Consider the following 13,341-nt stretch of genomic DNA (forward strand, 5'->3'; position numbering starts at 1 on the left):
TCCATGAAGGCATGCTGGTGTACCTTCACAATCCTCAATTCAAACCTGGACTCACCCGCAAGCTTCAAAAGTTAAACAAAGGTCCATACAGAGTGCTGCATTTGACTAGTCCCGTCAATGCACGCATCCAGCATCTGGAAAATCCCGGTGACGTGCAACTCGTGCACGTCAACCGATTAAAAAAATTCACCGAGGACAACCCCTTCAATGCTCAGAAACCTCCTGTGGCTCACAGTGGTGAATCTGCTACACGTTCCGTAGGCGAAGCTACCCCAGGCAGCAATACTGGCGAGAACCCTCCCATTACGCTGCTGGCCGACCCAGGGACCCATGCAGACGCTCAACCCGAGAGACCACAGGAACAGAGAGAGGTCCGAGATAGAATGCCGCCGCAGCGACGGTTTGAATTGGCAGAAATGGAGGAAATTTACAATGCCCAAGGACCAGCGATGGAACAAGCTCCACCGCATTATAATTTAAGGCCAAGAGCCAACTTACGGGCACCTCCAAGATATGGACAGTAAAGTAACTGCCAGTTACATCGAAAAAGAGCTCTCGTCCTTGTGCTGAAAAAAGTGAGAATTGAGAAAGAATATATAATAGAGCTCCGGTACCGTAAGAGAGAAAGAGAGAAAGTCTCAGATAGAGCTCAAGAATAGCCAAGGACAAAGATTGTTGTAGGTACCTGTACATATGGAAGCGCTTCCCTTTTGTATATATCCCTTTAGTTATAAGTATAGTTAAGAATTGCAATGCAAAGACATGCAATGAAATGACATGAAATGACATGCAATGTCTTGAATATGGTGTTTTGTGTGACAATGTTCTTCGCATTTTTTGTGACATTATTTTGACATCTAGCTCCTTATGGCGTTACTTGACACTTCAGCCTTGTTCTGTCCACAGATACCAATCTTCGAGATTGTGGGTACAATTATGCACCTCGTCTGATTTTGGATCAATGAACATACATAACCAAATAACTACCTACCGGACTCCGCCAAAAGCATAAGCCTTGCTATTATACTTAACTACTACATACCCGAACGATAACGATAATGGCTCGGTAGGAAACTTTATATTCCCCCCTCCCACCCAATTCATACTTTTGATCACAAATACGTGCTGCTCATTCTTGTGGCACCAAAGAGAACGACATCGGACGCTGCCTCTGATTGTACCCGCCAACAGAAAGGTAACCGAGTAAGTAAATCAAAATTATTTGCATATTAGCGCCCCTTTCACCACCAACGATACGTACCTATCCCTCTCCACATCCAAAATATGTCCTAGGATAGAATCCGTAGTATCGGTCGACGGATGTCACTCATGTCCGTTGGCTGCAAAAATCGTCCTACGTGCCAAATCCCTTTGTTCGTCAGGATCCGCATCCGTTTCCTTCAACGCTATCCCGCTATCCACTAGAGCCGTTACTCTACTGAAGACTCCCTCATTACCATCGAATTTATTACTTCCCAACAATGCCACAAAGAGAGAATTTGTCTTCTCATCGTTCAATAAAAAGCTGTGAACCCATTTCTTTTTGTTTAGATGCTCCCATCTTGAACCTTACGCAACGTAATGAAACCTCTGTTCAACACACAGCTCTTACACACTCCCGTGGTCTTTTCGACTCTATTTCTATGACCACAACCTCCATTGGCACATCTATTAAAAACTACGTTATCTCGTTTTTAGCCATTCTGGCTGGTATTTTTACCCTCTCTTTCGTAATAACTCTTTTTAAACGTTCACTTTTTCAAACTTCCCCGTTATCATGTTTCGCTTCCGCCAGGCTCTTCAAGCCTGATTATATACAATGTACCACAGTGCGACCGTGCCACGCCCGGCCGGCGCCCCGATACATCTACAACTTCGAGGATCTTCACATTATCATGTAAGCGGAAGTGCAACATGGTGAGGCCAAAATTTTTTGCTCTCTGCTAAGCCTCACGTTTTTGATTGTACATTTTGGTTGCTTGTGTCACATGATGCTTATTGTCACTTGAACGTCACACACCATGGTTCATAAAGAAGACACGGCCAAGTGCCGTCCACATACCTATATGCAAATATGATGGTATGTACTTGTCTTGCTTGTCAAATGTGTATCCTTGTATTACTTGTAAATCGTATGTACTTGTATCGCTGGCCAATTGTTCTTGTATATTTTGCTTCACTATAGTTTGTAGATTTGTCCAAACGTAAAAAGTCGGATACAGGCATTACCACTTCTTCCAAGTTCCCAACATTTCACTACCTAACCATTTATCTCAACACCTCTCGAGTCACAATATAGGTTGTCAGCCGCTTTGCACAACGATGTGTCAGTTATGGTCACAGGTTTCCATCTTCGCGTATCCATCTGGACAAGGGCCCAGTCCAGCCGCGAAGACCTGCACTGGTCGACATCCGTCTGTTCCTGCCATCGAGATTCCCCTGTTGGTTCTCCAGCCACATCAAGCAGCAGTCTTCTAACGCCGACGCCGTCTACACACCCGCCTCATCAACACGGCACGGTGTACCGGTGGACTGAACTCTCTGCGCCACGTCACCACACTCGTGGCAGCGCCTTCCTGCAGGCATCCGGCTACAACATCACCTGACGTCGCCGTCACCTCTCTGGTGACCTCACTATCACCATCTCGGGCGATATCAGGATACCAGCCGGCCGCCGCTGTACTCCAGCACCAAGCGCTGGCCACTCCAGAGGCGCACATACGAGTACCTACGGTCCATCTACATTCTACGGCGTCCGAGAATATTTCTGCTGCACACCATGATGCCTGGCGAACCGATGGGATCTCTACCTGATGCTGCTTTCGATGTCGATCTCCAACAATGCATACCTGTGCATCATACTATCATGTCTTGTTGCAAGTGTTCGTTGACGCCTCCTATTGTCGGCTCCCGGGGAGGGTGAGATAATGTCGCACAGCCTTGCTCCATCCTGCACCCTCACAGTTTACACTAATTGAAACCTTGCAAAATCCTATTCGCCACGCTCATCGTGTGACGGACGGGCGGCCCGGCCCGCACGCATGTTCAATAATAAAGTTGATTGACGCTGCGCTTTGCAGTGCCCAGCCGGCCGCCCTGCGTCCTACATTCACGCGTGTCGGTCAGCGTCCCAGTTTCGTACACGTGTGTTTCATCGTATATAAAGTCCTGTATCTGACGCCAATACAATCCAGTTCACCAGCAGACGTCTTTGCTGAAGGTAAGGGCTAAAGGCCCCGCTGACAATATCCCGTTGCCTTATCTCGCCTCATGTCCGTTCCAGCTGCGGAAACGGTACGCCGAACAGGCCGAGGAGATCAAACAGCTGAAGAACATGCTGAACATCAAGGAGCAGCGTATCCGTGAGCTGGAGGATCAGCTGGACAACGTGCTGAAGACACAGAACGAGTCGGTGGCGTGAGCAGGCGCACCGGTGAAACTATGGAACCACTGACTGACGTGTAACGTGAGCGAGCGCCGCTACTGCCCTCTGCAGTTGAAGGGACGGCGCTCAGCCGCAGAGTCCCGGCGCCTTCGTGCGCGCCCTCTGGATTAACTCCAGCCCGAGTGACGAGTGAGATTCCTGAGGCCGCCGCTCTGAACTGTCCTTCCCCAGGCCGGCCAAGGACCACCGAACTGCCGAGGGCCGGACGCGGACCAGGGCTGCCTGCCCATAGCTTCATGCGCTTGAGCGATGATCAAGTGTACAGAAGACATTTTCCCGGGCGCTGCCGGGGCGTCCGGCTGTCACGGGCGCCGCATCGCCGCTGCTTATGACGCGAGAGACCGCGAGAGAGAGCGAGTTTTATACGGAGTGACGTGTTGGGATGAGTGTGGATTGAGTTGTATGCCATTTGACGCTGGTTGTCCCCAACTGGCGGCTTCCCGGACCTCCGATATCGCTATCGGATATCGGATATCCCGGATATCGCGGTCCACGGGACGGCAGTGGCGTATGCGTGAGTGTGAGCGACTGGCGCCAGCAGGGTCCGCTGATGACCAGGCTCCGCCGTAGAGTATCTAACTTATTTAGCCAGGAGCACTATCAGTTGCTGTGATATTGTGACGGCGGTGTTGGTGTTTTTGACGTCACAATTTGACTTTTGTGACGCTGTTGAGTGCTGACGTGGCCTGTTTCTGAAAGACATGCGAATGGAAGGTCAGAGCATGTCAGTTACGGTTAATTTGTTTGGCCAAAATGATATTTTAAGTTATATATGACCTGATATTTAGATAGCCGAGTGACAATGACAATCCATAGAACGGCGACATATGAAAAGCCTGTTGCATTTGTCCGCATGAAAATCCAGACCTGAATTGGAGCATTCATGTCTGAGTGATTGACCATCTGGCACTACCGAGGTCTCGCCGAACGGGACCGCGTCAGGTGACGATCGCACCAACCACGCGCCTTTGTTACCGATATCAGTGTGTTGTTCTGTCGCCAACGACCTGTCACAAATATACTCCAGGCCACGACGACTAAGAAACAACAGCCAACGCACTGGGGACAGATGCCTTCGGCGTTTCAACCATATCGACAATCAAAGAGACCAGTTACTCCCGTAGGTCGAACATCATGCCTTCATTGGAGAGCTACAATAATAAGTTAAAATACACGTTTCATATTATATTGGCCGGCGATGTACAACAGCTACAATCACGCACACGGGGACAGTATATTGCGGGCGATGGGGCGGCTTCAGCTCGATACAGGATACATTTTGTCGAAGTCGGCCGGAATGGGCGTGCCGGTCTCCTTCGCCAGGTACAGCATTTGCTCTGAAAAACGAGGGACACTATGTCAGGATCAATGTCTTTGTGAGGCGAGACGTTACCTTGTCAAACATATTTTAAAAAATATACCCCTGGAAAAAGTTGCCAAATATATTTAGTAGAAATAAAACTTGAAAATAACGTTCCACGAACAATCATTTTCTTAAAGCTAGGCAACGCTTCCTTCAAAATAAAAGCATCATATCAATTCTTATATCTGCGTTCCTCAATGAAGCACGGAGCACCTCACACACTACGATTCCGGCAATGCAATAAGCCCCCTGGGATTTCCCCTCGACCCTCGCCCGTATTATCTGTGACTAGAGACGTACCGCGGTCCAGCGCCTTGCGCTCCTTGGCCAGCTGGGCGTCGCGGATGACCTTCTGTTTGGCCTCGATCTCTCGCAGCTCCACCTCGCGGGCCGACAGCGTGTTGTAGTGCTTGGAGCCATACAGGATGCCGACCACCAGTGCCGACCACCGGCCAGCCTGTAGGACGGGGGAACGTCAGAGGGGGTGGACAGTGCATAGCGACGCACTTCAGACTGGGAACTGTGTGCCTTAAAATTTTGATGACATAGGTCTTTCATTAACCTCTCTCTGATGCCTTGGACACACTCTTCGTTCTTCTCTGAACCATCTTAACTAATTCTTAAGTACCTATCAGTGCTTCTTTTAATACATCAACCAACCACCTGCCCTAAGCAATGTACACAAGACAAGACAAGTTTATATTAAAACAGTTAATTGATCTTTTTGTTCTTCTAGCAGCTATCTCTCAGTTCTCACGATTCAAATTGAGCTGTGGGCCTAAAAAACTTATTTTCAATATGGGCAATTGACATGCCAGGTCTTCCTTCACTATCATTTCAGTTTTGCAGGGATTCTGGACTATTGGTTTCGTGGGTAGATAGCTAGTGTCAAAAGCTAGGTTAGTTGGATTACACACAATGCAGTGACATAGTTACATTGAATATTATCACAACAGCACAACCACTCAGAAGCCCATAATCCAGGTTTGTTGTTATTATTTTGGAGTTTTTGCATGACTATTTATATGAATATTCTTAATGCATTGTGAGAATAAAATCAATTCTTTTCAGATATAGGTTAAACTGAAACAGATTTTGAATCATGATTCCCAAACGTCTTGTTTTCTCGCACATAAATGCATATAAAGAATCTTGCATACCATTACTTATTCAAATTAAATTATGATACCTTTATAAATAAAAATATTCGTGTTTATTCCAAGGCACCTAACTATTAGGTCCCTATTTTACTTTTAAGCAACAAGAAAAAACTTTTTCTTGAAGCTTAAGCTAACATTAAATATTCACTAATGTACATGCTGTAAAATATTCCAAATTTTAGACATCCACCTAGCACTTCTGGAACCAAATAAGGGGACTTCAACTTTGCCTCAACATCGCATTCCAGCCCTAACAAAATATCCATTAACCAGTCATAGGTGTAGATCAAATGCTACAAAGGAGGAGGCGGGACCACCGACCAGCATGTTACATCAAATTCTGATTCATGGCTGGACCCAGTCACATGCATTAATCGGAATTGAATTTGGAATAAGAATTCCGATTCAGGAACATAAGGACAGCTCAGCTTAGTGCAGCTAGGAAGCATGACTGCCATTTCAGGTATTCAGGAATGATTTTTATTCACTATTAATTACGTGAGGCATTCATTTCGACACCTATATTGGCCAATCTGAAGTGAAACATTAACTTTGACATACATCATTTAGCAGGCGGCAAAAACTGCGCATCAGAGGAACACGAGAAAAGAGTCAAAGCGATTTACCACATAAACACATGATTACCTTGATGAGTGGTGACACTTTAACAGGCGCCTGAGAAGCCATGATTTAATTAAAGTACCCTAAAACGGGAAAAAAAGTCGCCCTCAAGTGTAGGAGTCCGGGAACGAGCGCCGAAAACGTATGAAGAGGGATGCCTGACGCCTGTGAAAAGAAAAATTCAGCTGTCTAAAATAAATGAAAATAATATTTCTGAAAAAATCGCGATAGTATGAATTTATTTTGTATGAATATTGTAATTAATATTTTTACGCACAAAATACAATATGTATGACCATGTTTTTGCGAAGCACAAAATTTCCGATTCATAATATTCTTTAAAAAATGAAATAGCCATTGAAGTTGCGCAGCTGTTACATTTGTGAATTATAAACCGCCTGAAGGCATAAAACTGCGTGGAGGTTCTGTGAGTTTGTGTGCATTTTTTTCTCGCTGTTATCGTTTATATGATAAGTCTTGACAGATGACATTTGTATCTAAATTTGAGAAGTAGCAAAGGCCGAAAACGAGGTTTCTGAGGACTGAAGTAACTCTGTCCGAAGAACCAAGCATTGATTGAAGTGTTTACAACACGGTTTGGGTTCGACTGGTGAGCATTACGAGTATATTGATTATAGATCAAGATAGGATCAGATTGAGATAGTTCAGTTGGGTAAACTAGACTTCTGGAATAAAAAAAAAATCCTGCATGCTTTAACTACTTGACATTTTTATCAATTTTTGCATTGTTTTATTTATTTCTGTCGACTGAGCTTTGATTAAAGATTCTTCTTTCAGGCCTTCTAAGAGTGGAATAATGTGTGCAGCTATATCAGCTCAAGAGAAGCTGCAGGCTGCAATGCAGCACAAGATAGTACCAAACCAGGTATACACTTGTATGACGATGAGAAAATAGGGTGTAGATTTTAGATATGACCACAGATAACAGTAGTACTGGATTGGAAACAGAATATTGGCAGTTGCAGTAAGAGGCCGAATGTTTTTATGCGACGGCGCCAAAATGGGATTCTTGCGTGCTGCTGAGTGGATAATTTGTGTGTTGTGTATTGCAAGAAATCGTCATTTTTGTGTTTTGTCGTTTACATTTAAAATCGAAGCTACCAATGTTACTTTCATTTGCTTAAAAAATCAAAGTATTCAATTTTAATTTGATTATTTAGAGGGCACAATGCGTGGTGTTTTCTTTTGAAAACAAAGTGTGGTGCAAAGCCTTACATACGTATAGGTACATCAACAATGGAGGAGGGGAATGAGCGGTAAAAAAACTGCCACCTATTCGCTTTTCTCACCGAACATCTCTACGGGCTCAGTGGGTTGGCGCCATGGGTCACCGTGACCGGGCTTAGTGGGATCAGGACTATTCCGCTGTGTGTGAGCTGCATTTCAGAAAGGAAGATTTCGAAGAAGATCGGTCATTTCGCACCGGCATGCACAGACAGCGCCGTCGGCTCAAGAGCGGCGCAGCCCTGTCAGTATTGACCAGCGTGGATTACGCGATGCCCCCTGTGCACGAGCGGCCAGCGAAACTAGCCATGGCATCCGCACGCCACTCGCACCAGAAGCAGGTTATGAAGGGCCAGACCGATGCGTTCTTCACGAATGACAATATCAGCTATCAGGTGGCAACTACAACTGGTCGAGTGTCCGACAGTTCCTGGAGAATGAGGCGGTACTCCGGAGGTTTCAGCCCCGCAGACGCCTCCGCCCGAATGGCACCATCACAGCAGGAGTGACAGCAGGATGGTGCTCTTGTCATCCAGGAGCTAGTGGCCGCGGTGGCGAAATCCACTGAAATGGAGGACCTGGATGACAGCGCCAAGGCCTCCCTGGGACACAGCTCCGGCGCCTTGGCACGCTCGGCTCTGCGCTCGGCCACCAGGCGTAACAAGCACGGTGCCTCCGCCAGCGTGCTAATCTATAATGGGGCTACGCCGCTGGAGGTACGACTGGAGGAAGACGAGGAAGACATCGACCTCACCGTGAGGATCTGCCAGATTTGGAGGCAACTGCCGAAGACGGAAGCTAACAGGAACCAGCTGCTGGTCTGCGATCAACCAAGAAGTGACGCAGAAGTGACGAAGATAGTCGTAAACCGAGATGTCGAACTGACCGGAAGTCGTTTGCAATGATAGCCAGCCACGACGTCCTTAGGAGCCTCCTTCCAGAGATGTATGCGACGGTTTTCAATCTATTTGCTGGAAAGTGTGGAAACATGGTAACTGATAAGTGAGACAGACACTCAAGACAGTGCTGTCCATCGAAAGTCAGGAAGCAGACACCCCAGCCACTGGTGCAACCCGATCGAGGAGCGACAAGAGGCCAAAGCTCAGCAGGGTCAAGAAGATGTAAGGCGGGGAAGTAAGGTCGCTGATGAAATTGGGAGGGCAGGCGAAGCGAAGTGACACTTGAAGGGGTGTTTTGTGACGTTGGTTTGAATCGTGACGTTTGGATGGTTCGTTGTGACAGGACTGGTATCGATTAGCATGTAAATAAAGAGATCAAACTCCCATGTATGTACAAGTACTTTTTGTGGATGAGAGTGAGAAATCATTATAATCAAATCAGTGGCATACGTTCCCTCACAACGATGAGGAAAGTGTAACCAGCAACGTTTAGTAAATAAGTTGCCATTATGCAAAAATGCAGCAATAAACACGAGCACGGCTAGTCGATTGCTTCTTTATAAGTTTCTTTCACATAAACCAATATTTTTCGAAATATTCGGTTCTGTTTTCGGCCTCTTACTGCAGCCACCGGAATCCTGTTTCCAATCCAGTACTACTGTGATCTGTGATATGACAAATATGCCTCAAAGTAGTAGCATGTTTAAATGGGACATGATGCCAAGTGGCAAGTACCAACTATGAGAATATGAAGATAAATTACAGATTTGGCATAAATATAAGGGGTTTTAAAGAGAAAGTGTTTGTGGTGTGGTGGATTTAATATTGTTTGTTTTGCATGATGTGGGTTTTAAGCTATAAACTATAAAGCTTTGCTGCAAGGTCATTCCATCTGCCTTTCAGTCATTATTTTTTCTTAGATTGGTTCTCTCTATATTGCTCTTCTGCCAGCTTGTCTGATTCAGTTGCAAAAATATGATAGCTGTAGTCCAGGTTATACCTTACCTGACCTTTCCACTGCCTTCAGTGCTATTTTAGAGCACTTTTGGGTAGCTTTATCAGCATGCTTGATCAGCAAGAATAAATGATGATGATGATGATGATGATGATGATGATGCTAGTTTTCCCATATAGATACACAGAAGCTCTGTGGTAGCATTTCTTGGCCTCTTATTGGGGAACCATACAGGCCATTTGAATTAAATGAATGAGAAGTTGTAAAATGCCACCAACTGGCGTGGGATGAGATGAAACGGTGACCAAGAAGTGCCCTGCTTGCGGATTAACCACCTGTTTCATATTTCACAGGAGTACCTGCTGCAGGGCAGTGTTCTGGACTCGTCCAAAGACGTGCTCATCCACCGTCTGCGCGGCCTGGCAGATAACGTGGACGAACAGGTGGAGACGTTCCAGGACCGGGAGCGAGTGCTCACACTGGGGCCAGGTCGGTGCCACATTGGGACACAACATTACTGCTCTCGTCGAATCTCTATATGGTTCTCGGCATGAGAATATTGTTTTGGTTTCTGAAAACGCCCGTGTGTTTACCCCACATTGTCCCGACACTCGATACTTTGGATACCGTCCTCAATGTTCGAAATTCTACGCTTTTCTCCGCCGTCCGTGCCTGACTCGGTATCTGGTTTCATGTGGCGGCAGTGAGCGGGCAGACGCTGACGCTGTACGTCAGGCAGGCGATGGACGTCAGGCCCGGTATGGATCAGTCGGACACGCCCTGGACGATGCGCTACATTGGACAGCCCGAACTCGGTCAGTACCAGCTGCTGCAGTAGCTTGGAACGCTGTCCAACGGCGACTTAAATATGCAGGGTGTTGATTTGCGCTTTATCCAGAAGAGTCACTGGCTCGTCGTAGATGTCCATGGCCCGTATATTACGCGGAAATTTGTCATTTATACCGCGATAAATAAGGATAAATGGTTCCAGCATTTTCAACCCTCATAATTAGTATATTTCTCACCGAAATACATTATCATCGAAATATCATGCTCATCTGCCTCGTCTCCGTCTGACTGTGTCTGGCTTTTTATTTTGACTCCTGGCCTCTTACCTCTTTCTTTCCCGCTCTTTTCGCCGCCACCCGTTACCACACTGTCTCCTCAGTCCTCACTGTAACCACCAGTATAACGCCTTTTGGGGCGACTAACGGAGCGAGCGAGAGGGTGGGCCTTGCACGTGCGAAATTGCGAGGGGGTACCTCCAACTGACTTGTGCACGGCACCCTACTAACCGGTCTCTAGCGATGTGCCAAATTTGGGCACAATCGGCCCAGCCGTTCTCGAGATCTGGAAGCGGCACCCTGCACGTGCGCACGTGCAAAATGGGTCCCAACTGACTTGTGCACGGCACCCTACTAACCGGTCCCTAACTGTGTACCAAATTTGAGCGCAATCGGTCGAGCCGTTCTCGAGATCTGGAAACGACCCCTGCACGTGCGCACGTGCAGCAGCACCCCAACTCTGGCACATGGATATGCAGTGCCTAGTGGGTGCCTACCTACATGCCAACTTTCAGCGCGATCGGCCAAGTAGTTACCGAGATATTGCAACAATTACAAAACTGACACCTCTTCGTTTTGCACGTGGCACGTGCATAATGAGTCACCCACATGCATCGGGAATAGTCCAATACTTGGTAGAAGGAATGAAGCTACCCTACAAAATTTACCGCATGTAAATCGGTCAAGTGGTTGCTGAGATATAAGCCTCGCAAAAGCGTGACCACGGCCGGCCGGCCGGCCGGCCGGCCGGCCGGCCGCTCATGCTCAGAAATTTCCGTTAATCTAAGGAAAGACTACGCTCGCTTCGCTCGCTCCGTAATGACCGCCATAACTACCTACCGTTTCACCGTAACCACCTACCTAAGCTAAGCCGCCGCTGTGGTCTCCACAGGTGACAAGAGTCGCCCGACGGTCCTGCGGAACAGCATTGACGTCGGCTGCACCCCCAACGTGCTCGAGTTCCTCTCCGAGATGGGCTTCAAGCAGGACTACGAGTTCATGTGCAAGGGACTGATGTTCCGCAAGGGACGCATGAAGATCCTTGTCTACAAAGTTTACAAGGTAGTCGTGGCAGTGGGAGCTTCTCAGTTCTAGCCTACACAGTGAAGAACCGGGCTTTAATATAGTCGTTGATGACTTTTTTTTAGCTGTTTGGGTGATGACTGTATACTCTGATACTGTATGAAAGTCATGGATTGACGGTTAAATACCCAATTATTTGGCTGATGCACGATTTCACTGACGCTTATATTTCAGTCGTTTAGAAGTCACCTTGCACTAACCAAGCCTAGTGTCCTGATTGTGCGTCCTTTATCTGAACGCTTGTAACAAAGATATCGTTCTAGTCCTCGTCTTACGAGTGTTTTTGAGTTTATTTTAGTGCACAAGGCCCTTGCGCTTTGCCTAGCCACCGGAGAGCGACGGTTATTTCCGGATAGGTGTCCTCTCAGCTCCCACTCGAGTATAGTTATGCAATCAACGACCATACCTCAGTGGAAGTGTTATTGGCAAAGTTGACCTTGATTTGCTGATGCGTAGTTCTTTGTCGATTGTGTGGCATGCGACCGCAATTTTGCTGTATTGTTTTGTTCACTCAAACTAGATTACATACGTGTTTTTATCGTTTCTCCAGCCTCATTTTACTTTTCCTCATCTCAATCTTGGCACTGTTTCTATTTGCTGCTCGTTTTTACGTATGCCTGCGTCTTTTTGATGATACTGAAGCGACAACATCATATATCTGATTCGGCCTTCTAACATATACCGCCTTGTGTGCCTCCAGAACAAGACTGCCGACAACTGGGAGCCGCTGAGTATGTCCCACGTAGTAGAGCTGAGCGTCCTGGCGCCGCAGGGACACGACGCCGTGGCAGAGGACGTGCGCAACTTCGCCGAGCAGCTCAAACCGCTGGTGCAGCTCGAAAAGACCGACTACCGGCGACTATGATCGGAGAGATACTGTCGCGAAGGATAGACTAGTGGAGGGATGCTCGCAGAGTGAGATGAAGTCATGTTGAGCCCAACCCTTGTGAGCCGCACTATTGGTGAGCGGAACTCACAGTGGACCGAATTCACGGTGAGCTATTTCTTGTGAGCAGAACTCGTAATCTGCAGTGGTACTTGTGTTGAGTGTAGCTCAATGTGTGATGGATTCTCTCGTGATAAGATCAATTCGCACTGAACTCCTTAGAGCGCTGAGCTCGTGGTTTCCTAAACTCGCAGCATGTGTGGATGCGATTGTGGATAATGACTGACGAAACGGAATGTGAATTGTGACAGTGGCGACTTGTTTGCTGATGACAGGTGATGAATCAAGCGAGCCTTTCGTTACTGAGCGCCCATGGGCCTTGTGTTGGGTATCTTTGACCCAGAGAAGGCTTATCGGGACAAATTAATTTATGCCACATGTCTCATAGATTCATCGTCGATGTTGTTTTTCACCATTCATAACAGTGCCGACTTGTTTCGTCATTCGTGCATCATATGCAAATTATGTGGTGTGATGTGTTGGGATGAAAGCGAGTCCCTGTCGGTGGTCTGCCATTCGCGTTATGCGCAAAATACACCGATATTTTTTGACACATCCAA

General features: G+C 47.0%; 3 protein-coding genes across 9 annotated transcripts in view; 2 read left to right on the forward strand and 1 right to left on the reverse strand.

Annotated features, from left to right (window-relative positions):
- The window catches only part of LOC122387812 (coronin-2B-like), a 40,508-nt gene extending 36,026 nt beyond the window's left edge, over positions 1-4,482 (forward strand). For all 4 annotated transcript variants that reach the window (XM_043378316.1, XM_043378318.1, XM_043378315.1 and 1 more), the window contains one exon: positions 3,284-4,482. In XM_043378316.1, the coding sequence (XP_043234251.1) occupies positions 3,284-3,421 (138 nt within the window). In that variant the 3' untranslated portion in view covers positions 3,422-4,482. The remainder of the gene's footprint in view (positions 1-3,283) is intronic.
- A 133-nt stretch (positions 4,483-4,615) lies between these two features.
- Positions 4,616-6,772, reverse strand: LOC122387815 (ATP synthase subunit e, mitochondrial-like). Its single transcript, XM_043378325.1, has 3 exons — positions 6,614-6,772; positions 5,109-5,265; positions 4,616-4,782 (listed from the first exon to the last, which is right to left on the reverse strand). The coding sequence occupies exons 1-3, from the start codon at positions 6,653-6,655 to the stop codon at positions 4,703-4,705; spliced, it is 279 nt and encodes a 92-aa protein (XP_043234260.1). The 5' UTR covers positions 6,656-6,772; the 3' UTR covers positions 4,616-4,702.
- Positions 6,730-13,336, forward strand: LOC122387814 (mediator of RNA polymerase II transcription subunit 18-like). Of its 4 annotated transcripts, none has more exons than XM_043378321.1 (6): positions 6,730-7,016; positions 7,388-7,475; positions 10,042-10,177; positions 10,393-10,503; positions 11,645-11,817; positions 12,536-13,336. In XM_043378321.1, the coding sequence occupies exons 2-6, from the start codon at positions 7,407-7,409 to the stop codon at positions 12,698-12,700; spliced, it is 654 nt and encodes a 217-aa protein (XP_043234256.1). In that variant the 5' UTR covers positions 6,730-7,016; positions 7,388-7,406; the 3' UTR covers positions 12,701-13,336. The 4 variants fall into 4 exon arrangements, with proteins under 4 accessions (XP_043234256.1, XP_043234257.1, XP_043234258.1 ...); XM_043378322.1 differs by having other exon boundaries at positions 6,735-7,016; positions 11,645-11,814; XM_043378323.1 differs by having other exon boundaries at positions 7,001-7,199.
- The last annotated feature ends 5 nt before the right edge of the window (positions 13,337-13,341 follow it).

The sequence above is a fragment of the Amphibalanus amphitrite genome, unplaced genomic scaffold (genome assembly GCF_019059575.1).
Source record: "Amphibalanus amphitrite isolate SeventyFive unplaced genomic scaffold, NRLGWU_Aamphi_draft 000299F_arrow, whole genome shotgun sequence".
NCBI classification, from domain to species: domain Eukaryota; kingdom Metazoa; phylum Arthropoda; class Thecostraca; order Balanomorpha; family Balanidae; genus Amphibalanus; species Amphibalanus amphitrite.